This window comes from Rhinoraja longicauda, chromosome 15, assembly GCF_053455715.1.
Source record: "Rhinoraja longicauda isolate Sanriku21f chromosome 15, sRhiLon1.1, whole genome shotgun sequence".
NCBI classification, from domain to species: domain Eukaryota; kingdom Metazoa; phylum Chordata; class Chondrichthyes; order Rajiformes; family Arhynchobatidae; genus Rhinoraja; species Rhinoraja longicauda.
Genome location: NC_135967.1, coordinates 17,935,402 through 17,961,166, shown reverse-complemented (window position 1 = coordinate 17,961,166; position 25,765 = coordinate 17,935,402). Strand labels below are relative to the sequence as shown.

Here is a 25,765-nt window from a genome sequence, read left to right as displayed (position 1 = left end):
TGGTGTCGTTAGGAAAAGGGGACGTACAACGAGATCTGGGTGTCCTAGTGCATCAGTCACTGAAAGGAAGCATGCAGGTACAGCAGGCAGTGAAGAAAGCCAATGGAATGTTGGCCTTCATAACAAGAGGAGTTGAGTACAGGAGCAAAGAGGTCCTTTTGCAGTTCTACAGGGCACAAGTGAGACCGCACCTGGTGTACTGTGTGCAGTTTTGGTCTCCAAATTTGAGGAAGGATATTTTTGCTATTGAGGGCGTGCAGCATAGGTTTACTAGGTTAATTCCCGGAATGGCGGGACTATGTTGAAAGACTGGAGCGACTAGGCTTGTGTACACTGAAATTTAGAAGGATGCGAGGGGATCTTATCGAAACATATAAGATTATTAAGGGGTTGGACACGTTAGAGGCAGGAAACATGTTCCCAACGTTGGGGGAGTCCAGAACCAAGGGCCACAGTTTAAGAATAAGGGGTAGGCCATTTAGAACGGAGATGAGGAAAAACTTTTTCAGTCAGAGTTGTAAATCTGTGGAATTCTCTGCCTCAGAAGGCAGTGGAGGCCAATTCTCTGAATGCATTCAAGAGAGAGCTAGATAGAGCCCTTAAGGATAGCAGAGTCAGGGGGTATGGGGACAGGGCAGGAACGGAGTACTGATTGAGAAAGATCAGCCATGATCACATTGAATGGTGGTGCTGGCTCGAAGGGCTGAATGGCCTACTCCTGCACCTATTGTCTATTGTCAAGAACGGGTTCAGTCAGCAAAAAAAGTAAACAAAGGCGATAAGGAATGGTTGACTCCATAGAAGAGGAGACAGGGTTTGTTGTAAATGAGATATAAAATGCATTTTTGAAAGGAACTAGGGTATGATAGCTCTGTGAATTGATAACTAGTAGGCAAAATCAAGGACAAAATACATGTAAAGTCTGAGAGAGTACGACTATGAGCAGAACTTACCATCAAGTAGGCACAGGAGAGGGAAAATAAACCCGTGTGTCAATTCAATGGCTGGGCTCCAAGATTTAAAGGAACAGCCTGTGACTCTTGTCTTTAACTATCCTTTCTTTGTCCTGCATTCTCATCCAAATAATTGAAATAGATAACACCAATGGGCCCAGCACCGTTCCGAGGCACACACGAGTCACAAACCTCCAGTTTGAGAAACAGCCTTGCACAACATTCATCTGCTTCCTCCCATGAAGTCAATTCTATATCCAATTTAGTTTTAGTTTTCGAGATACTGCGTGGAAACAGGCCCTTTGGCCCATGGAGTCCGCACCAACCAATGATCACCCATACACTAATTCTATCCAACACCTTAGGGACAATTTACAGAAGCCAATTAACCTGCACATCTTTGGAATGTGAGAAGAAACTGGAGCACCCAGAGAAAACCCACACGGTCCCAGGGAGAACGTAGAAACTCCAGACAACACCCGTACTCAGGATTGAACCTGGGTCTCTGGCGCTGAAAGGCAGCAACACTATCACTGCTGCCACTGTGCTGCCGTAATTAGTTAGCTCTCTGTGGATTCCATGCAATCTAACCTTCCAAAATAGCCGACCATGCGGAACCTTATTAAAGGCCTCAATTAACTCCATATAGAGTACATCTACAGCCCTGCTCTCATCAACCGTCTTGGTTATCTCTTCAAAAATCACAATCAAATTCAGGAGATGTAAACTCTCCGCACAAAACCATGCTGTCTATTCCTAATCAACCCGATTTTTCCAAATGTGTATATATATCTTATTCTTCAGAATGTTCTCCAGTAACTTTCTAACCACAGATGTTAAGCTCACTGGTCTATAGTTCCCACATTTTTCTTTGCTGCTCTGTTTTCTTCCATGAAGCTGTACATAATTTTGTATCAACTTTGTTAGCTCACCGTGGATCTCATGCAATTTAACTTCCAGAGCAGCCTCCCATGCAGAACCTTATCAAAGGCCTTATAAACTAAGTCCACGACCTTGCTCTCATCAACCTTATTATATACTTGTTCAAAAAACTCAATCAAATTTGTGAGACATGAACTGTCATGCAATGGCAATCCCTCCGTTCTCTGGTACCTCACCCATGTCTAACGATGATTCATGTCTGTCAATAGACAATAGGTGCAGGAGGAGGCCATTCGGCCCTTCGATCCAGCACCTCCATTCAATGTGATCATGGCTAATCATTCTCAATCAGTACCCCGTTCCTGCCTTCTCCCCATACCCCCTGACTCCACTATCCTTAAGAGCTCTATCTAGCTCTCTCTTGAATGCATTCAGAGAATTGGACTCCACTGCCCTCTGAAGCAGAGAATTCCACAGATTCACAACTCTCTGACTGAAAAAGTTTTTCCTCATCTCAGTTCTAAATGGCCTACCCCTTATTCTTAAACTGTCAAGACTCCTGCAACTCTTCTCTGGCTTCCCAGAGTCCTTGAATACATCTATTTGGCACCAGACCTATCTACCTCCCACTGTATGTTTCTTTTTTTCCCTAATCAGATGTGCAGCACTTTGGTCAACGTGGGTTGTTTTTAAATGTGCTATACAAATAAAATTGACTTGACTTGACTTGACCTTCATATATCTAGGGACATCCAGCATCGCCTTGACTGTAATATGGACCGTCTTCAAGTTATCACCATTAACTTTCCCAAGTCTTAATGTCTTTCTCCACAATAAAAACAGACAAGAAATATTAATTGAAAACTTTGGCCATCTCCTGAGGCTCCATGGGTAGATTGACATTGGGCTCTGAAGAGCCCTATTCCCTCTCATTACACCTCTTCACTTAATATACTTATCTCTTTGGATTCTACTTAACTTTATCTGCCAGAGCAATCACATGCCCTCTTTTTACCCTCCTGATTTCCACCTTAGCCTCGCAATCTTCTACATTCCTCCGGGAGCACACCTATACCTGAACTGTGCTACCTTTTTTCTGACCAGATGCTCAATTTCGCTCATCAACTAGGGTTCCTGACTTCTACCTGCCTTGCCCTTCACTCTGACAGGAACATGCATACTTTAAATTCTCACTGTCAGACATTTAAAAATATCCCACTTTTCAGATGTCCCTTTGCCCTCAAACAACTTACTCTGATCACCTTTTGAAAGCTTCCGCCTAATACCATTCAAAGATAACATTGCCCCAATTTTGAACTTTAATTTGTGGACCCTGTTGTCAATGTCTTTGCAATAATTCCATGGCAGTGAGGATGACATACCTTGGTCTAAATTTCGAGCTGTCAATGGATGTATTTCAGGCTAGAACTTGGTCAGCCTGGGATCAAACTACTGCATTGTTTCCATCAGAGTTAGCTCTGGAACCTATAGCAACTTTCTCTGCTCAGAGATGACCTTTTGCTGCTGATAGTGGCTTTGCAATTCCTTGGTTACTGTTATTCACTATCATTGCTTCTTCCATAAATCAAAGCAGCCAGATTCTGAAACAATACCAAATATACAATGTGTGGGAAGGAACTGCAGGTTTAAACCGAAGATAGACATAAACAGTTGGAGTAACTCGGGTAATTTGGGTCTCGACCCGAAACGTCACCCATTCCTTCTCTCCAGAAATGCTGCCCGAGTTACTCCAGCTTTTTGTGTCTACCAAAACTACAAACACAGCTTTCTACAAAATATCTTTCAGATGCAAATTAAAAAAGACATAAGAAAAAATCATTGTCGAGTCACTTGCAAGGTTTATTAGCACTGCAATTGTGAAGTGATCTACAAACAACTGAAATAGGCAGGTATTTACTTTCATTAAGTAGTCAGTGTTTCATGCATTCGTTATGATGGTAGAGAAGCTTGATAGCGTTTATATACTTGTCCCACATTGAGGCTTACTCCCACATCACTGAATTCACCCGAACAGCACGTTCTTCCGTTTCTTTCTCCATCACGTTTATCTAAAGTACTCTTAAGCATGTCAACTTTAACCACTCCAAATAAATTGAGACTGTTCAAATAAGTTGTTACATTTATCAGAGGAAACATTTTATATAATACACAATGTGGACAAAATGTTTTATTATCTTTGTCGTACCCTCTTCTCTGCCCACCTCAGTGTCACGTTGTTTTCTTCATCATTGCTATGTACTAATAACAAGTGCATTTGACTTGCTGGTTATGATACAGGAGGTTGCCATTAAGATCAATACAGGCTCCCAGTAAAATAATTCCATTCCATTTTCTCTTAAAATGTATTCTCTCCCATCCCTTTGATTCTTTTGTGAATTACCTATACTAAAGGGGTAAATTTACTGTAGCTAATTAACCTAACATACCTTTGGGTAGAAACATAGAAAACAGGTGCAGTACGCCATTCAGCCCTTCGAGCCAGCACAGCCATTCAACATGATCATGGCTGATCATCCTAAATCAGTACCCCTTTCTCCCCATCTGTTAGCCCTAAGAGCTATATTTAACTCTCTCTTGAAAACATCCAGTGAATTGGCCTCCACTGCCTTTTGTGGCAGAGAATTCCACAGATCCACAACACTTGGTTGTTTTGTAGTTTTGTACTTTTCTGCCAAGTACTCCTCTTCTGAGATGGAACTATCAGTGTTCTGCTTTCTCCTCTAGTAGGTTATTATCTTTAAATGATAACTATGAAATAGTATTTGCCACATTAGAATTTTCATTTTCATTTCACACAAGAAATTCATTAATGAATGATAAGCCAATACAAAACATTCAGCTCCATATATGCCAACACGCAGCAAATTAAAAACTTAATTAAAACAAAAGCCAGAATTTCATGTTTTAATGTAATTTATTTATGTACAAAACATGGGCATTACTGGAAAGGCTTGCAGTTATTTCTTACCCAATCCAGGCCCGTGCTGACCATCAACCACTTGTTTATATAATCCCGCAAATTACAGCGTTGGAAGTCAAGATTGAACCTGATAGCTGGAGATGTGACGTAACATTTCTACTAGTTACACCACTGTCCTCAAAAAAGGGGTGATGTGCATGTCCTCAACGGGTGGTGAGCAATCATCTTAAATTACAGATTAGTCCCGACCCAAAACGTCACCTATCCATGTTCTCTAGTGATGGTGCTTGACCCACTGAGTTATTCCAGCACTATGTTTCCTTTCTCTTAAACTGTCGCATCGTTCTGGTAAAGGTCCTTTGTTGTCTCTCGTGCTCTCAGTACTCCCTTAGAATTGACAATGACTTGCTTGCATACTGTTCTGAGTTGGTTCATGAGGCCAACATGAAGGGGAAAGAGATGCTTGAAGGGCCAAGTAAGTCAGCAGCATGGGAGGTAGTGCAGTCCTTCTGCCCTTTATGTTGTGGTCCTGTGCAGTTCATGTGATTGGACACAAGGTTCACAATCTCATCCCAAATGTTTCTCCCTATCTTGAGGAATCAAGGGCCAGGAATTCTCACAGGTAAATCAGTATTTGCAGTTCCTTGTGTCCATAAAAGATTTGACAGCTTCTTTTCTCACTTAGTATTAATAAGAAATGTTGACAGGGAATAATTTAAAAAAAGTGTGGAAACAGGACATGGTGAAGAGGACATGAGTCTGAAGAAGGGTCTCGACCCGAAGAGTCACCCATTCCTTCTTTCCCGAGATGCTGCCTGACCCGCTGAGTTACTCCAGCATTATGTGTCTACCGTCTAAGTTTAAGAAGAGCTTTGAGAAGGGCTGCAAGGACAAGCCAGAGAAATATGGGCCAGCGAGCCAACATCCATTGTGGGAAGTTATTAGAGAAGATTCTCAGATACATGATCGACCTGCATTTGGAACTGCAGGGACTGATTAGGGATACTCTCCATGGTTTTCTGCATAAAATTTGAGTTTTCCTAACAGATGACCAAGTGAATTGACGAGGACATGGCAGTAGATGTTGGCTACATGGACTTTAGCAAGGCATTTGACAAGGACTCACTGTAGGATGATCCAGAAAATAAGATCATATGGGATCCCGAGTGAGCTAACTAATTGGATACAAAAAAATAGTATTGTGGAAGGAATCAGAGGATGGAAGTGCATGGTTGTTTTTGCAAATTGGAGGCCCAAGACGAGTGGTGTCTTGCAGGTATGAAAGCAGGGAGTACCACTATTTGTCATATATATAAATGATTTGGACAAAAATGTAGGTGGCTTGATTAGCTAAGTTTGCAGCTGACACTAAAACTGGTAGTTCAGTAGACAGTGATTTTCTAAGAGCATAAATTAACTTGGGAAGAGGGCCAAAGAAGATCCACCAATCACATCTTCTCGTCACCATCGCTTTTGTAGAGATGATTCCCGGTGCAAGTCCTTGGTTCACTTATCCCTTCCCACCTAACCCGCCGTCTTATCTAGTCCTTTCCCCTGCAACGACAGAGGTTGTAACATCTGACGCTAAAACACTCTTGCATCCGGAGACACCTTCCAAGTGAGATAGACGGTTACATTCACCTCTTTAAGCCTTGTCTACTGCATTTGTAGCTCCCAATGAGGCTTCCATTACATCAGCAAGACCAAGTGTAGATGAGGTGACCATTTGGCCGAACACCGAGGATTCCTGGTTGTTAACCAATTTAAAATTGGAATTTAACTCGAACAAGTACCAGGTGTGCACTTTGGCAAGTGTGCACCTTGGGCAAGACCTGGCCCATTTTCCTCAGGAAAGGGGTAAATAATTCCAGGACACAGATGCAAAATCATAATAAAAAGACACAGTGTTGGTGTGGAGGTGTCTAGACCTAACCACACGAGTGGCACAAACCTTTCAGTAATCCTTCAAGTTTTCAGAGTTAGACAAACAGGGCAGAAACAGGACTTTCAGGCAATGAGTCGGTGCTCACCATCAACCACTCACTAACTTTTATCCTATGTTAATTCCACTTTTTATTCTCCCCACATCCCCCCCCCCCCCAAATTTTATTACTACCGTGCAAACTGGGGGCATATTAGAGCAGCCAATTATCTAACCACCCCACACATATTTGGAACGTGAGAGGATACTCTTGCATTTGTTTTTATGGAGAACGTGCAACTCCACAAAGCCAACAGATCGAGGTGTTGGCGGAAGAGGCCACTGATGGCCCTATAACAGATGTGGGTATGCTTAGCTCAAACAGTACTGGACGCACCACAGACGTTGGACATGTGAGTAGATTGGGCACAGCCTGCAGCAGCTGCACATAGTGGCAGTAGAAGGTACTGACAGTATCACTAGGCCAATGGACCTTCATAGCCAAGATTACAATCAATATTTTTAAGAACTTGATACTTGAAAGCTACTAGATGCTAATTCAAATGGAATAGGAAGAAGTTTTAAATTGGTTAGCAACCAGGAATCCTTGGTGAACAGAATGCAAGTGTTCAGCCAAATGGTTACCTCATCTACACTTGGTCTTGCCGATGTAATGGAAGCCTCATTGGGAGCCACAAATGCAGAAGACAAGACGAAAAGAGATGCATGTAAACGTCTATCTCACTTGGAAGGGGTCTCTGGATGCAAGTGTGTTTTTATATATATATATATATATTTTGTTTTTCATATTTCAGATACAGCGCGGAAACAGGCCTTTTCGGCCCACCAAGTCCGCACCGCCCAGTGATCCCCGCACACTAACACTACCCTACACACACTAGGGACAATTTTTACATTTACCCAGTCAATTTGGGACAGATGTTACAACCCCCGTGGTTGCAGGGGAAAGGACTGGATAAGACGGCAGGTTAGGTGGGAAGGGATAAGTGAACCAAGGACTTGCGCAGGGAGTTATCTCTACAAAAGCGATGGTGACAAGAAGATGTGACTGGTGGTGGGAATGTTGGAGGATAACGTGTGGGCTGGAAGGGTAAAAGACAAGGATCACGAGAATTCTATCGTATCTGGGGTTAGGGGCAGATAGAGCAGAACTGCAGGACACAGACACAAGTGACTCTATTTACGATTTAGCAGCATGCACCTAAAAGTTTTCAGATCTTTTCTAGGTAGCCAACTCCAGTGTTCTACAGACAAATTCTGGACAGCTGGAATTCCCCACAATCACCATAACTCCACAGACAATGTCTCCAATTTTTTAATTTTTGAACTCCTACCTTTAAATTGAGCGGGGGGTGGAAAAGAGGGGAAAATCTTTTTTTTTGTTGGACGGGAATATATAATTATATTGTATTTCATGAAGAGCATTAACTGAAACCAACAACTTCCTCTCACGATGTAATATTGCATTATTTCCATTTGTCCAACTGCAGCATGATTCATTTTAATTTTTATTCCGATTGTAGAAATTAAATGCTGCAGACACTAGTAAATTAATTGACAACAAAATGCCAGAAACATCAGGCAGGGTAAGGAGAGTCTATAGAAGAGGACAGCGGTACTCCAAATCTCTCCCCCCCCCCACGGAACCCCTGGTGAATATGGAATAAATGAGGTTTGCAGTTCAGTGCTGAGATTAGGTCTTTTTCACGACTAGACTGGCTCCCTCATGTGGCCACACAATGTAGATTACAGGGAGATATTTTATCAGCATATTCTAATAACCATTCTCTACAAGAACATCCAGTGAAAACAAAGTTTTTCTAATATCATTCAGTTGTCCCTGCTTTCAAGGCCCCATGGAAATTATGAGATTGTCTGTCGTCTTCAATAATCAAAGCAACTAAATTGTCATATGAATGCTATAAACCTCAGGGTCCAGAAAAGTAAGTGTAGAAAATTAAAAAAAATATGTCAACATTCTCATCTGAATTAACTCGTGATGCAAGCACCATAATCTTGAGTGACACCATAGCTTTTATATACTGGCAGAGAATATATCTCTTAATGGAATGAAACAAATCACGTGGCACCATTCAAAAAGTGAGCCAACTTTTCTGAGCAATCTGGTCAAATTATATCCTCAATTAATACTAGTTTGGTTAGTTCCCACAGCCGAAAACATAACTGAATTAAAACTCAAATATTGCTCATAAAATTAAGATTTTTTAAATGCCATTTTTACATTATTTTTAATATTTAGTTCAGAAAATCTTAATCACTGTGCACATGGTACAAATCATTTGCATTTTAGATCATCTGGAAACTCACAAAATATTACTTACATTCTGAGAATTCAAGCTCTTGATTTTGGACACAAAATGTGTTTACAGTTTAAAAAAAATTTCTAGACTCTTATATACAGTTAAACTCTGGTCATTCTAATCATCATGAATGTTGAACAACTTTGCAATTTCATTGAGGTCATCATGCTCTTCACCATCTTTAATGACCTGTATATAAAAAGGATAAAATGCATTAGAAGAATAAAACATGGGAGGAGATAATTTGGAAAATTTGAGGAAGTAATTCCTAATGCATTTTCAATATCTCTCCTCCGCTGCCATTCTATGATTCTGTTCTTAAAAATAACAGCATTTTGAGGATGTGTGCAAGAAGGAACTGCAGATACTGGTTTACACCGAAGATAGACACAAAATGCTTCAGTAACTTAGGCAGCATCTCTGGATAGAAGGAATGGATGACGCTTTGGGTCAAGACCCTTCCGCAGACTGAGAGTCAGCGGAAAGGGAAACGGGAAATAGACGGTATAGAGATATAGAACAAATAAATGAAAGATATGCAAAACAGCAACGATGATCAAGGAAACAGTCCCTTGTTAGTGTGGACTAGGTGAAAACGAGTTATAGAGACATTGAAACTCACCAGGACAACAATGAAACTAGTACAACGATTAGGGTGGGGGTTGGGGAGGGAGGGAGGGGGGGGGGGGAGAGAGAGAGAGAGAGAGGGAGGGGGAGAGAGGGAGAGGGGGAGAGAGAGAGAGAGAGAGAGAGAGCGATGATATGCAAGGGTTACTTGATGAATCAATATTCATACCGCTGGGTTACAAGCTGCCCAAGTGAAATATGACGTGCTGTTCCTTCAATTTATGTTTAGCCTCACTCTGACAATGGAGGATGCCCACGACAGCAAGGTCAGTATAGGAATGGGAAGGGGAGTTAAAGTGTTTGGCAACCGGTATGTTTGACTGCCCTTCCCATACTGACCTTTCTGTCCTAGGCCTCCTCCATTGTCAGAGTGAGGCCATACACAAATTGAAGGACAGCACCTCATATTTCACTTGGGTAGCTTACAAACCAGCGGTATGAATGTTGATTTCTCTAACATTAAGTAACCCTTGCATCCCCTCTTTCCCTATTCCACCCCACCCTAGTTGTTGTACTAATTTCACTGTTGTCCTGGTGAGTTCAATGTCTATATAACTAATTTTCACCTAGCCCACAACTAAAATTGGACTGTTTCCTTGATCATCATTACTTTTTTGCATATATTTCATTTCTTTGTTCTATATCTCTACATTACCGTCTATATGTCCCGTTTCGCTAGGTCATCATTGTGAAGGCAATCCCTTGGTGACAGAAAATGGGGAAGTGTTGGAGTACGATAATGTTTTCGACTATAAAGGTTGATGATAACCACACCATGGTCACAAGTAGTAGTTCTCAACTTAGGTTAGTATCATTTTGTCACTGTGGGAAAAGGAGAAGCTAACTTGGATGAACCTGGAGTCTTTGATCCACCTCAATGGAAGTCACGCAGATACTATTATGAAGCCAAGTTATAAAGAGGGTCTTGATACAAACTTACAATTTAGTTGTTCTTCGTCAACAAATATATTTACATAAATTGCCAGAGTTGTATGGAATAGGAAGCATCCACAGAGGAAGATAAAAGGTCAATAAAATGTCATTATTTTGGTTAAAGGCACATTGTTGCGAGATGTGTTCGTCAACAGTAAGATAGTTTTGGAAAAGACCAGGACAACAAAACTGCAAGCAGTATTGAGGTAAGTAGCAAAAGGTATTCATGATTACATGAATGAAATGAAGACTGCCTGTGAAAACGCAACAAAAAAATCTTGTTTCCAAGTAATTTTTAATTATAACTCTAACCTTTCTGGCAATAGGCATCCTGTTAAAAATATTCCACAAAAGAATTCCAACGACTACTTTGTCTCTCAAGTAGAAGATGACGCCTTTTCCATAGTCCTCTCCTTCTGCAGGTGGATGAGCCACAGTGGGAGCAGCGACAGACACACTTATAGAAGTGGCAACTGTTTCAGTTTCGCTTTCTGATCGGATTCCTGTACCTACATTCATGAACAAAACACATGCTGAACGGCATATGGAAAAATTCACAAATGCCATACCCAATGTAATTGTCATACATCCATTACATTTCACCACTGAAGTTGCAACAGCTTCTATTTGCATAGAAAGTCCTTAGCTGGCTATGAATGTTGGATATTGAGAACAGACCCTGCATATTGGTGGTCTTTCTATCTTATGGCATTAATGCCATTTGGAGTATATCTACTGCCATGCTATTTAACATTCGCTTACACACCACTGATCTTATGTTTCTGAGTCAGCACCACTTAAACTGGATGAGTTTAGGGTATTTTTGATTTGAGCATCATACCTTTAAGAATTGTGTGGAGTTAAGTTTCATAGTGACATTAAAGAAACAATAATAGGTTAGCTGACGGCTGCATATTCTCCTTTCAAATAATGCTGGTTCAAGCAGTTAAGGAACAGCCAAAGCATGTCAGTTATTTTCTACAATCATTGAGTTAAAAACCAGACTGAACATCTCCAACTTAATTTAATTTAACATATAACTTTTTTCTTCCCAACTGTGTTTCACTATGTTTTAATATATAAACATTCAAAAAGACCCTTAAAAAGTAAACCATGCTAACAAAGATGGAGATTTAACAAAAAAACAGAAAATGCTCAAAATATGCAAGTCAGACTGCAGAGGTGAATAGAGAAACAGAATTAGCATTCAAGGTCAACGACTTTTTAATGGAATAAGTGATGGAGAAAGATGGATCTTTACTATCAGCAAAATTAGCAAGATTCATCTTCATTTACAAAATATACTGCAACTTACCAGTCATTTCTGTCACAGCTCTGGGGGTATCTTTTGCAGTTCCCTTTGCAAATACTCCCACAGTAGGCAAACTACTGTCCACAATACCAATGGCTTCATAACCCACATCAGGACCCAAGTCACTCCTGCAACAGCAAGAATTAGTTAAACTTGATGAACATTTGATATTGTAAAAAATTAGTCACCCACTGACAGTTATTCTATTGTTTACGTTTAGATATTCGTCAAGTGAAAGACGATACCGAGTGAATTCATACCAAAACATAGACTGATGCCAATATGGCTTTGAAGCTCCAGTCATGTTTTCTCCAGCCAATCTGCCACTCACTACAGCATGATCGTGGTGCTCTACACGCCTTCTACCCAATTTGAGGTCATAAAAACATGCAGCATCTCCAGCCTGTGGGGTTACAAAACAAACATATTTGCTATGCAGCCAAAGGCATACCATAATTATCATACATTGTACATATATTGTATAGACAATTTTAATTGTAGGAAAGTTAGCATTCATACTCCATTTAATAATTTTACTGGAAAAGTTGTAAATTTATGGAAGAAAAAAATACATACAATGATGAGGAAGGCTACTGTGGAACTGATCTTGGTATTTTGAAACTTAAAATGTAGACCGTCGCAATAACAGTTCTTTGAATAATAAATGTTAAAAGATGTTTTTGAAAATGACGTATGTACTTACCACCCATATGTTTGAACGTGCTTGCAGCTCTGCGTTCACCCTGAATCCACCCAAATCAGAATCCAACTCCAACCTTGCTGACTTTGCTAATTCCACACAAGGTTCAAGTCCCACTGCAGCAATGACATGATCAGTCTTTATCTGTAAACAATAAGCCAATTAGTTCTGGCTAGCTTAACTGGGAATTTGGTTAATAAGGGTAATATATTTAAATACTTCATATTCAAAGTTATATTAAAAATACTTACAGTTTGGCCTTGCTTGAGGAGCAGAACAACTTTATTATCTTCATACTTGGCAGATTTCACAAGTACATTGGGCATGACATTCACACCCTCTAAAACAGGAAACAAAGTTTCATTTTAATACGGAAATCTAACTTAATAACCAAGATTTATCTGCAGTTCAATCATGTGTTCAAGTGTGGAGCAAGTATTACATTGAACTTAGCATAGAAGATTTACTCTCAAATCCTGCACAAATCCACAAGCTCATTAACTTTAATGAAAATGTTATACTTAAAAAGAACAGATAATTTATTTTAGATTGAGTTTGCAGGAATCCTTCAACCATTTCAACTACTTCAACTAAATTTTTCACAAAAAAAAAAAATCAACATGTAAAAGATTTTTTTTCATTTTAAATTGTTTTGCATCTTTTCTGAATGCCAAAGGGTTATCAAAAGAGTTTCACAACAAGAGCTTGTTTGACCCACTTGTTTCACAATTATGTCATCAGAAGCCTTGGTGCTGCACTGCTGAATCAGGAAGGTTATCTTTTACATGCAGATAAAAGTACGCACCTTTATTCAAACCTCAATGTTCCTTGAGCATAAAACAAATTGCTGGAGGAACTCAGCTGGTCAGGTAGCATCAAGGGAAAAAGATCTAAAGAAGGGGCTCGACCCGAAACGTCACCCATTCCTTCTCTCCAGAGATGCTGCCTGTCCCGCCGAGTTACTGCAGCATTTTGTGTCTCTCAAGGGAAGGAATGGACAGACAACGTTTCACGCTTTAGACTGGTCAGAATCTGAAGAAGGGTCCCAACCCAAAATGTTGCCTGTTGATTCCCTCCACTGATGCTCTCTGACATGATTTTTTTCACTATTTTGATTCATTGCTAAAGATTCCAGCATCTTCAGTTGTTCGTGCCTCCATATTCCTTGTCATCCAGGATCTTATTTTGAGGATTATCGAGAATTGGATAAAAAGTGCATATGGCAGATGTAGAGAACTGAAAAGTCAGGGAGGCCCTGCAGGTGCATACAAGTTGTAGGGAGTCATTTAAAACAAAAACCAAGAAAAGGAAAAGGAGCATAAAATAACACAAGCACACAAAGTTAAGGAAAATGCCAAAGCATTTCATAACTATGTTAAAGACGAGAGCCTGAACACTGAAAAAAAAAGAAAAAAAAAGGACCAGATAGGAACTGAAGGGGCAATCTGTACAGTGAACCCAAGACCCAAGTGAAAATGAAGGATCCGACATTGAGGGCATGAAGATACGATGGCATAGTAAGTGTTGCACACGCAGCAATTAATTCCAATGGTGCATTGATAGGCTAAATGTTTGGGCAAGACTGTGGTAAACAGAATTTAATGTGTGAAAATGTGAGGCAAAACAATACAAAATCTTCAAAATGCTATCATGCTCTGAACTGCAGAAGGGCAGAGATCTGGGAATCTATGCAGAAATCACTAAAAGCTATTATCAGGTACAAAAAAAGGTATGGAGCAGGAAAGAAACAAGTTATTTACATAGGATTAGGGTTAGGGTCAGACCATAATTAGCAGATGGGAGAGACTACAAGGGGTGGAGGGGGGCAAGAAAAGAAATTAGAGCTAAACCCTCCAATGTTCACGTCAGAAACTAATTTTTGAAAAAGGATATATCTGGATATCTGCAGAGGACCAATGTTGCCAGGTTAATGAAAGATCCATAAATTAGATTTTTGTTTGATGACGGCTACTTAATTGCTGCTGAACTGAGAGGGAGATCAAGTTCAGATGCTGGTTGGCCACAATTTAATTTATTGAAAAATATTGAAGAATAGACCTTCTTCAGTTTCTAGGTAAATAAGTGTTGACAACTTTAAATAAACTTGTCTTACTTCAATAATGCAGTCGGATTACTACCATTTAACTTACAGTAGAGGCTATATATTAATTATACTCAAAAGAACCATATTCAAAGTACCTTCACTGCAAATAGAACTGTGCTGAATAAAATACAATTCAAATGTAAACATCTGTTAAACCAGTAATATTTCCACCAAAATACTGAAAATCTTCATAGGGAGTGGGAGGAAGGAAAGGGTCATAAACAGGATGTTTTAATCTGTGATAAATTGCTCTATATATTTGGGACTTTATTTGATTTTTAAAAATGTTCTCTATTTATATTGATTCTCAATTTAACAGACATTGACTGTACAAAATTGCAATTTAATAGTTTGAGATTAAGATTAGCCAAATATTCTGTGTTGCAAAAGATTTACTGTTGGCATGCTTATGTAAATTCCAATGTTTAAGATCAAAACAATAAATGTCTACCGTCAATCAAAACACTTCAAAATAATTTCCACAAAAATAACAATGAAAGATCTTTACCTTTCCTTACTTTCTCAGTTGTCCAGTTGCTGAGATATTCTGGGAGAACTTTACCCATGTTTCCTTTCTCTGGAAATACTTGGGTCACTTCAAGTTCTGAATTCTGTACTGTGATTTAATATGTCATGGTTTAAAAAAATGCACGGGGTACAAGTAAAATATCCAAATATTAGATATTTGAAAATATCCAAATCATCATTATTCTTAGATTTAGGATAATTTATTACAGTTTTATACAATGCTAGTAACCCATAAGAAAAAAGAACAAGAGTAGTCCATTAAGCTTCTCGACCCTGCTGTCATTCATGGCTACTCCAACTTTTCTTGAGTCCACACTCCTGTCCTGCCCATGCTCCTCAATACCATTACTGAAAAAATAATTCCTTTGTTTTGTTGAAAGAAAACAACATAATAATAACATTTGAGAGCTATCAAAAAAGTGCTCAATAAATAATATGATGAAGGTTGATAAATGCTACAGTAGCATATAGATCAGTTGGGAGGGGGAACAGTAGATAGAATTTAACATGGACAAGTGTGTGAGATGATGCGTTATGGCAGGTCAAACGCAACAAAAAAAGTCACAATAAAATGGCAGGACACGAAGGATCATTTATCTACAGTAGGATCGTGGGGTGCAAGTCATAATTCTCCTAAATTGATAGGGTGTTAAAGAAGACATATGACATACTTACTTTCATTTGGGCACGGAGTATAAAAATCAGGAAGTCATGTTGCAGCTGTGTAAAACTTTGGACAAAAAAGGCTGCAGATGCTGGATAGCAAAAAAAGCCTGGCAAATGATCGTCGGATACAGGCAAGAGGGCATTTGTTATTCACAATGATTGGACTAAGGCCAGAGATGAAAAGACATAAAAAATGTGAGGCAAGGAGATAGGTGCGGAAAATGCATGAAATGTGAAACTAGAGGAAGGATTATAGGCAGAAGGAGAAAAGGGTACACATCCAGGTGGGGTACATGGAATAGAGAAGGAAAAAGGTGAGTGTGGGGGGGGGGGGGGGGGTGTTAGTAGTGTAGCTACCTAAAATCGGAGGATTCATCGTTCATACTGTTGTGTTGTAAGGTACCCAAGTGGAATACAAGGTGACATTCCTCCAATTTGCACGTGGGCTCACTCTGGCAATGGAAGAGGCCCAGGCCAGAAAGGTGTCCTCGAATGCCAGATCAAAGCCACGTGCAAATTGGAGCACCTCACATTCCACACGGAGTTTACAACCGAACAGTATGAACATTGAATTCTCTAATTTTAGGTAAAGGTCAGGAGAGCAGGAGCAAGGACGACCGTTGGCTGAAAGAAAGTAAGTGTTAATTGCAGGTTAAAGTCCGTTTAAAAAGAGTGCTAAAGGGACGCTAGCAGGCAATCAGTGAAGCGCATACCCCCAAACTCGTCAGAGGAAGGCAGGATAGGAGTGATCATGTGGATTGGCTGATCAATTAAATTAGAAGTTTACTAAATTCTTTAGATTTAAAAAAAATATTTTTTTAGATTTAGAGATACAGCGCAGAAATAGGCCCTTCGGCCCACCGGGTCCGCGCCGCCCAGCGATCCCCGCACATTAACACTATCCTACACCCACTAGGGATAATTTTTACATTTGCCCAGCCAATTAACCTACAAACCTGTACGTCTTTGTAGTGTGGGAGAAAACCGAAGAGAACACGGGGAGAACATACAAACTCCGTACAGTACAGCACCCGTAGTCAGGATCGAACCCGAGTCTCCGGCGCTGCATTCGCTGTAAGGCAGGAACTCTACCGCTGCGCCACCGTGCCGCCCCATTGGCCAATTAGTTAATTTAGTGACTGATGTAAACAAGGCTTGCACAAGGGCCCTGTTGAGGGAAGGAAGTGCATTGTGAGAAAAGGGCGAGTCTTTGGCTGCGAGTCTTAGTGCCCGGTGAGAAAAGTGTGTCTTTGAGAAAAGTGCGAGTCTTTGGCTGCGAGTCTTAGTGCCCTGTGAGAAAAGTGCGAGTCTTTGGCGAGGAGGCTGAGGTGAGGAGGTTACACTTGTTTTTAGACACTAAAGTAATGGCAGATAAGTTGGGGCAGTGTGTTTCCTGCAGGATGTGGGAAGGTAGGGACACTGCTGGAGCTTCTGGGAGCTACACCTGCAAGAACTGTGACCAGGTGCAGCTCCTGAATGGAGTGTGGAGGAGTTGGAAAAGCAGCTGGATGATCTCAGGGCCATCCGGGAATGCAAGAGTTTCCTGGACAGGACCTACTGTGTGGCTGTCATTCCAAGGGTCCTGGTCAAGCAAAGGTGGGAGATCATTTCAAAGAAGAGTGAACGTGGACTACAGGAGACCCCGGTGGCTGTGCCTATTGCAAACAGGTACACCCTCTTGGGAGCTGTCAGGGCAGAAGATGCTTCCAGTCCAAGCGGCGGACAAGTTGGTGGCTCTAATCCAGGCAAGGAGACTCGACCGGGGAGACCGAAGTCAGGAAGAGCCATAGTAGTGGGTGACTCCATTGTCCGAGGTACGGACAATAGATTCTGTGGCGGCAGGCGGGACTTGAGTATGGTCTGTTGCCTCCCTGGTGCCAGGGTTCAAGACATCACGGACCGGCTTCAGAACATCCTAGCAAGGGAAGGCGATCAACCGGAAGTAGTTATGCACGTGGGCACGAACGATGTTGGGAGGAAGAGGAAGAAGGTACTGTAACGTGAGTTTAGAGCGTTAGGAAGAAGACTGAAAAGTAGGACTTTGAGGGTGGTTATCTCTGGACTGCTACCTGTACCTCGTGCTGGTGAGGGGAGGAACAGGGAGATCGGGGATATGAATGTATGGCTGAGGGGCTGGTGCAGGGAGCAGGGATTTAGATTTCTAGACCACTGGGATCTCTTCTGTGGTAGGGGTGACCTGTACAAAAGGGATGGGTTACACCTTAACAGCAGGGGGACCAACATTCTGGCAGGCAGGTTTGCTAGTGCTACACCTGTGGGTTTAAACTAAGTAGTGGGGGGGAGGGGTTGATAAATTGGGAATATGAGGATGGAGTTAAAGGGGAAGCGAATACAGGAGAAATTGCAAAGGACTCTCGAATAAATGGGAAGGGAAGTTCCAGATGGGATAAGAGAGTAAGGTCAGGGCCAATTGTGACCGGTGTGAGCGGGGAGGTGAATACCGAAGTTAAAGTGTTGTATTTAAATGCATGAAGTATAAAAAATAAAGTGGATGAGCTTGAGGCTCAGTTAAACATTGGCAAGTATGATGTTGTGGGAATTACAGAAACATGGCTACAAGAGGACCAGGGCTGGGAACTGAATATTCAGGGGTACACAACATATAGAAAAGACAGAAAGGGGGGCAGAGGGGGTGGGGTCGCTCTGTTGGTAAGGAATGATATTCACTCCCTTGCAAGGGGTGACATAGAATCAGGAGATGTAGAATCAGTATGGATAGAAATGAGAAATTGTACGGGCAAAAAGACCCTAATGGGAGTTATCTACAGGCCCCCAAACAGTAGCCTCGACATAGGGTGCAAGTTGAATCAAGAGCTAAAATTGGCATGTCGCAAATGTAATGCTACGGTGGTCATGGGAGATTTCAACATGCAGGTAGACTGGGAAAATCAGGTTGGTAATGGACCCCAGGAAAGGGAGTTTGTGGAGTGCCTCCGAGATGGATTCTTAGAACAGCTTGTACTGGAGCCTACCAGGGAGAAGGCAATTCTGGATTTAGTGTTGTGTAGTGAACCTGATCTGATAAGGGAACTCAAGGTAAAAGAGCCATTAGGAGGCAGGGACCACAATATGATACGTTTTACTCTACAAATTGAGAGGGAGAAGGGAAAATCGGAAGTGTCAGTATTACAGTATAGCAAAGGGGATTACAGAGGCATGAGGCAGGAGCTGGCCAGATTTGACTGGAAGGAGGCCCTCGCAGGGAAGACGGTGGAACAGCAATGGAAGGTATTCCTGGGAATAATGCAGAAGTTGCAGGATCAATTTATCCCAAAGAGGAGGAAAGATTCTAAGGGGAGTAAGAGGCACCCGTGGCTGACAAGGGAAGTCAAGGACAGCATAAAAATAAAAGAGAAGTATAACATAGCAAAGAAGAGTGGGAAGCCAGAGGATTTGGACTCTTTTAAAGAGCAACAGAAGATAACTGAAAAGGCAATACGGGGAGAAAAGATGAGGTATGGGGTACTAGCCAATAATATAAAGGAGGATAGTAAAAGCTTTTTTAGGTAGGTGAAGAGGAAAAAATAGTCAAGGCAAATGTGGGTCCCTTGAAGACAGAAGCAGAGGAATTTATTATGGGAACAAGGAAATGGCAGACAAGTTGAACCGGTACTTTGGATCTGTCTTCACTGAGGAAGATACAAACAATCTCCCACATGTTCTAGTGGCCAGAGATTCTAGGGTGATGGAAGAACTGAAGGAAATTCACATTAGGCAGGAAATGGTGATGGGTAGACTGATGGGACTGAAGGCTGATAAATCCCCAGGGCCTGATGGTCTGCATCCCAGGGTACTTAAGGAGGTGGCTCTAGAAATTGTGGACGCATTGGTGATCATTTTCCAATGTTCTATAGATTCAGGATAAGTTCCTGTGGATTGGAGGGTAGCTAATGTTATCCCACTTTTTAAGAAAGAAGGGAGAGAGAAAACGGGAAATTATAGACCAGTTAGTCTGACATCAGTGGTGGGGAAGATGCTGGAGTCAATTATAAAAGACGAAATTGCGGAGCATTTGGATAGCAGTAACAGGATCGTTCCGAGTCAGCATAAAACTGAAATAAAACTGAAATAAACTGAAAAGGCATACCACGTCTTCCCAAAGCACAAGCCAATTCGCTGCCCATAAATCCACCACCAATGATTACAATAGACTTCACATTTCTTGAAATTTTCTCCAATGATTTAAAATCTTCTATCTGTAATGGAAATTAAAGTCTATTAGAAAAAGCTGTTACTTCTCCAAAGAAAAACAATCATAAAATAAGCAGAAAATCCCCCTCCTGCACTCCCCGTTTCCAGAACACATCTGCAGTATAAATGGCATGGTAAGCATGGCGAGGACTTTTTTCCATCCAGGGATTCTGCTTAACCAGTTCCTGGATAGATACAGCTGAAATCTGGTAGCTGGTTAAAGCTCTCTCAACAGTGTTAAAATGTGCTCCATAGTTTTAATACTATTTCAGAGTTCATATTACCTAACTGTTATTGGGATAAAACAGAAAATACTGAGCAGTTCAGGTAGCATCAGTGAAGATGAACAGTTTACTTTCCAGTTTAGACACCTTAATCTGAAATATAACAGAAATGTAACATTATACAAGTTGACCACTACTTCAGGCAATGAAAATTCAAAATGGAATTGGTGCATAAGTAACACAGAAGTCTCCAAATACCAACCTGCCACAGAACAGACCCACCTGTCTACAACAAGAATACCAACCAGTACATTTTCAATGCCAAATATATGCCACTAAAGTTTTAATTGGGGGGCACATCTTTGGGACGTACTGCTGTGCTTGTCTCAGGAACCTTATACATTCATATCCTTCACAAACAACTTTAATTGAGTGTAATTATAAAAAACGCATTACATTCAATCAAATTTTCAACACATTTAACACTCTGAATGGCACCAAAAATGGAGAGATTTGTTTCAAGGAAATCTGAAAGTACTCATTTTTAAGGCTTGTAATACGACTGTCAAATCTCACTACTGAACAAATTGCAACTAATCTCGTAGTACAAACTTCAAATTCACTTCTCGCAATGCAGTAGTTGCAATTTTATCCACTAATTTCACTTACTTACTATTTGATCAGCTTAGTACCATTTTAGATTTTAAAATGTTGATGGTGAATATTAATAGAGGTATAAAGATGAGAATGCAAAATGTAATTTGGATGCCAAAAATAATATATATAGAAATTAAAATTTTAGCTTTTAACAGCAAAAGAATTTGGTGGTGAAGTGAAGAAATATGGCAAGAACGACCTCAAATTATTTACTTGTTAAAAATACAAAATTAACTAAATTGTTGATAATTGATTAAAAAGAGTTTTATAAATTGTGAAAATGTGATCCAGAAAATATTACTATAAAATATAACCAGAAAATATATAAATAGAAAACAACACAAAAGCTAAGATATGGACAATGATAAAAATGTGTTCTTAACGATACCAAATACTGAATATCAAATAATGACGAAACAAGTACAGGAAGGAGATTAAGAACCTCATGACCTGGCATCAAGACAACAACCTTTCCCTCAATGTCAGCAAGACAAAGAAGATAGTGATAGACTTTAGGAAGCAAAGTTATACATTGACAGCGCCAAAGTAGAGATGGTTGAAACTTTCAAGCAGCATATGTCAATGCAGGCTGTACAGCTTTCATGATTAGAATGTACATTAAATCAGCATATTGCAATGCCAATTTATTTTTCTTTCATGCCCTCCTCATTAACCTGATGGTTCCATACATGAAGGCAACAGTCTGCTTCATCCTCTAAGTGTGAGGTTATTCACTTTGGAAGTAAGAATAGAAAGGCAGATTATTATCTGAATGGTGTCAAGTTAGGAGGAGGGGGAGTTCAACGAGATCTGGGTGTCCTAGTGCATCAGTCAATGAAAGGAAGCGTGCAGGTTCAGCAGGCAGTGAAGAAAGCCAATGGAATGTTGGCCTTCGTAACAAGAGGAGTTGAGTATAGGAGCAAAGAGGTCCTTCTACAGTTGTACCGGGCCCTGGTGAGACCGCACCTGGAGTACTGTGTGCAGTTTTGGTCTCCAAATTTGAGGAAGGATATTCTTGCTATGGAGGGCGTGCAGCGTAGGTTCACTAGGTTAATTCCCGGAATGGCGGGACTGTCGTATGTTGAAAGGCTGGAGCGATTGGGCTTGTATACACTGGAATTTAGAAGGATGAGGGGGGATCTTATTGAAACATATAAGATAATTAGGGGATTGGACACATTAGAGGCAGATAACATGTTCCCAATGTTGGGGGAGTCCAGAACAAGGGGCCACAGTTTGAGAATAAGGGGTAGGCCATTTAGAACGGAGATGAGGAAGAACTTTTTCAGTCAGAGGGTGGTGAAGGTGTGGAATTCTCTGCCTCAGAAGGCAGTGGAGGCCAGTTCGTTGGATGCTTTCAAGAGAGAGCTGGATAGAGCTCTTAAGGATAGCGGAGTGAGGGGGTATGGGGAGAAGGCAGGAACGGGGTACTGATTGAGAGTGATCAGCCATGATCGCATTGAATGGCGGTGCTGGCTCGAAGGGCTGAATGGCCTACTCCTGCACCTATTGTCTATTGTCTATTGTCTAATTTTCCATTTGGGAACCTAGACCACACAATATCAACTTCACTGGCTAGACCAAGTGCTGGTAAATGGGATTAGTATAGATGTGTCCTAATATCAGCATATCATAGGGTGAAAAACCTTTTCCTGGAATGAATGGTACAAAATACTATACATTTAACCTAAAATGTAATTTTTCATAATCATACTTTATTAGCCAAGTATGATTTGCAACATACGAGGAATTTCGTGAGGCCAGGCCCTCACGTCGGGGCGATCAAACTCATGCATCGGGGGGGAATCTTAGCTCTTCCGTGCCGGGCGATCTCCCCCGGGTCGGGGCCTGTCGAACCTTCTGCATTCTTTGGAGCATCCCGACATTGGTCTCTACCCGAAACTGCGAGCTCCTCGATGTTGAAGTCTGCAGGCCGCGGTTGGAGAGTCAATCCCAAGCAAGGGATTGCATGCTCTGATGGTAAGACCACATCCCCACGGTGGGGCTCAAAGTCAGTCCTGAGCAAGGCCTCCAGTTCCATGATGTTAGGCTGCAGAGCGACCGGAAATATGATCCGGAAAACAATCGCAACTCCGGCAAGGTAAGAGATTGAAAAAAAGTTTCCCCCACCCTCCACATAAAACAAACCAGAGAACATTAACACAAACTTTAAAAACACACTAAAAATAACAAAAAAGAAGAAAAAAAACGGACAGACTGCTGGCGAGGCTGCCATCGCGGCGCCACCCGGTGGCATGGAATCCCGGTGGAAGGCAAAACCCTAAAAAATAACACTATATTTACCTTCCTAAAAAGAGTTGTTCTCTTTTGTACCTCTTCTCCCGCTCTTTCAAGTGCTGGAAGATTGCGTGGAATTCCACCTAAGAATGCAAAAAGAAAACCAGATAAGCAAAATCGAAATAGAAAGGGATGGTGGTTGTATATACAAAGGAAATTTTTAAAACTTGCGCAAGTTTATGACTTCATCAGCAAGATATGTTGTGAAAGTAATAAAACTACATGTTGACATGAAATAGTTGGTTGTGGATTTTTCCTGCTGAGTTTCTGATCTCACACTGAACATCACGAGGTTGTAACCAGGCAAGTTGAGTTAGAGGAGGAAATGCTAAATTACGCATTTAAAAATAAATCAACAAGACTAATCATGTGAAAGAAACTGTTTCTTCATTCAATCACCAGAAAATAATTTACTTCTAGATTAATTTTCATGAGTAAGCGAGAGAGAACAAGACAAGGCTTATAAAAGTCAGCGGGACTCAGTGTCTATAAGATTGGAGCTGAGCAAGTTATAAAAAGGTAGACACAAAATGCTGGAGTAGCTCAGCGGGACAGGCAGCATCTCTGGAGAGATGGGGGGAGGGGGTGACTTTTCGGGTCGAGACCCCTCTTCAGACTAACGTCAGGGGAGTGGACCGGACAAAGATAGAATGTTGTCGGAGACAGTAAGACTGGTGGGAGAACTGGGAAGGGGAGGGGATGGAGAGAGAGAGGGAAAGCAAGGGCTCCTTGAAGTTCGAGAAATCAATGATCATACCGCTGGGGTGTAAGCTACCCCAGCAAAATACGAGGTGCTGTTCCTCCAATTTGCACTGGGCCTCACTCTGACAATGGAGGAGGCCCAGGACAGAAAGGTCAGATTGGGAATGGGAGGGGGAGTTAAAGTGATGAGCAACCGGGTAGATCGGGTAGGTTAAGGCGGACTGAGCGGAGGTGTTCAGTGCAACGACCGCCAAGCCTGCCCTTGGTCTCGCCAATGTACAGGAGTTGACACCTGGAACAGCGGATACAGTAGATGAGGTTAGAGGAGGTGCAAGTGAACCTCTGCCTCACCTGGATAGACTGTCGGGGTCCTTGGATGGAGTCACGGGGGGAGGTAAAGGGACATATGTTGCATCTCCTGTGGTTGCAGGGGAAAGTAACTGGGGAGGTGGTGGTTTGGGTGGGAAGGGACGAGTTGACCAGGGAGTTGTGGAGGGAACGGTCTCAGCGGAAAGCAGAAAGGGGTGGAGATAGGAAGATGTGGCCAATAGTAGGATCCCGTTGGATGAGAAGATAAAATTGGACCGTGCGGGGCTGGGGAACGATGAGTTATAAAAAGACGTAGGATTAGCTGAAGAGGCCAGATGGAACCACTGTTTCTTCGATCGGTTTTGTAGTTGAAGTTTAAGAAGATGCATTGTAAGGCAAAGTCTTTCTTTATGTATGTCAATAGCAGTCAGCACAGTGCTATGCTCCTCCTCTGAGATGTGGGAGATCAGGGAAACCCAAGTATTTCTGACAAGTATGTTTACAGGAAGTGTGTCCAACCGCAGCTCCTTCCTGACTGCATAGTTCAGTAGGAGCTGCAGCTGGACTTCTTGAGGAGCATACAGGAGGCAGGTGTCATTGACAGGAGCTTCAGGGAGGTGGTTACATTGCAGGTTTAGTCACAGTGATGGATGATAACCAGGAGGGGTAGGTAGGTGGTGCAAGAGGACACTGTGGCTATTCCCCCCCCCCCCCTCTAACAGGTATACCACTTCAGATACCGCTCGAACAAGTATACTGCTTCAGATACTGCTGGGGGGAGGGGGGTAGAAAATGGCTGTTGAAGGGAAAGCAGTAGTAGCCAGATCAGTGGCATCACAATCAGCTCTGCTGAACAGCAGTGAAAGAGAAAGTTCAGACGAACAGCAGTGACAAGAGACTCAATAGTCCGGGGGACAGGCAGGCATTTCTGCGGCCACCAGGAAGGTGTGTTGCTTCCCAGGTGCCAGAATTAAGGATGCTTCGGAGTGGGTATAAAATATTCTGAAAGAGGAGGGTGAGCAGGCAGAGGTCCTTGTCTACATTGGTACTAATGACATAGATAAGAAATATGTAGTCATGGAATTTAGGAGTTAAGTAGAAAATTGAAAATCTGGACCTCTAGGGTTGTTAGCTCAAGATAATTCACTGTATCATGTGCCATTTTGTACCGAAATAGGAAAATGTGTGGTTAAAGAGTAGGTGTGGGGTGGGGGAAGGTATCATGTTTTTGGACCATTGGAATCTCTTCTGGGGCAAGCGTGACATACAAGAAGGACAAGGTGTGAACTGGAGGGGGAAATCAATATCCTTACAGAGTGGTTTGCAAATGGTAATCAGACGGCTTTAAACTAGTGAGGCAAGAGGTGGATCCCAGAATTATCGCACATCGCACAGTAAGGTTGACTCATGTAGAAGATATAAGCTGCAAGACCAGTGGGAAGAGCAGACAGAAG

At 41.6% G+C, this 25,765-nt stretch overlaps 1 protein-coding gene across 5 annotated transcripts in view; it reads right to left on the bottom strand.

The window, feature by feature from the left end:
• Positions 1-3,744: 3,744 nt before the first annotated feature.
• The window catches only part of aifm1 (apoptosis inducing factor mitochondrion associated 1), a 65,485-nt gene continuing 43,464 nt past the window's right edge, over positions 3,745-25,765 (bottom strand). For all 5 annotated transcript variants that reach the window (XM_078412276.1, XM_078412273.1, XM_078412272.1 and 2 more), the window contains 9 exons: positions 23,307-23,383; positions 20,018-20,126; positions 15,224-15,331; positions 12,863-12,951; positions 12,615-12,755; positions 12,172-12,314; positions 11,915-12,039; positions 10,912-11,108; positions 3,745-9,228 (listed from right to left, as the gene is read on the bottom strand). In XM_078412276.1, the coding sequence (XP_078268402.1) occupies positions 9,157-9,228; positions 10,912-11,108; positions 11,915-12,039; positions 12,172-12,314; positions 12,615-12,755; positions 12,863-12,951; positions 15,224-15,331; positions 20,018-20,126; positions 23,307-23,383 (1,061 nt within the window). In that variant the 3' untranslated portion in view covers positions 3,745-9,156. The remainder of the gene's footprint in view (positions 9,229-10,911; positions 11,109-11,914; positions 12,040-12,171; positions 12,315-12,614; positions 12,756-12,862; positions 12,952-15,223; positions 15,332-20,017; positions 20,127-23,306; positions 23,384-25,765) is intronic.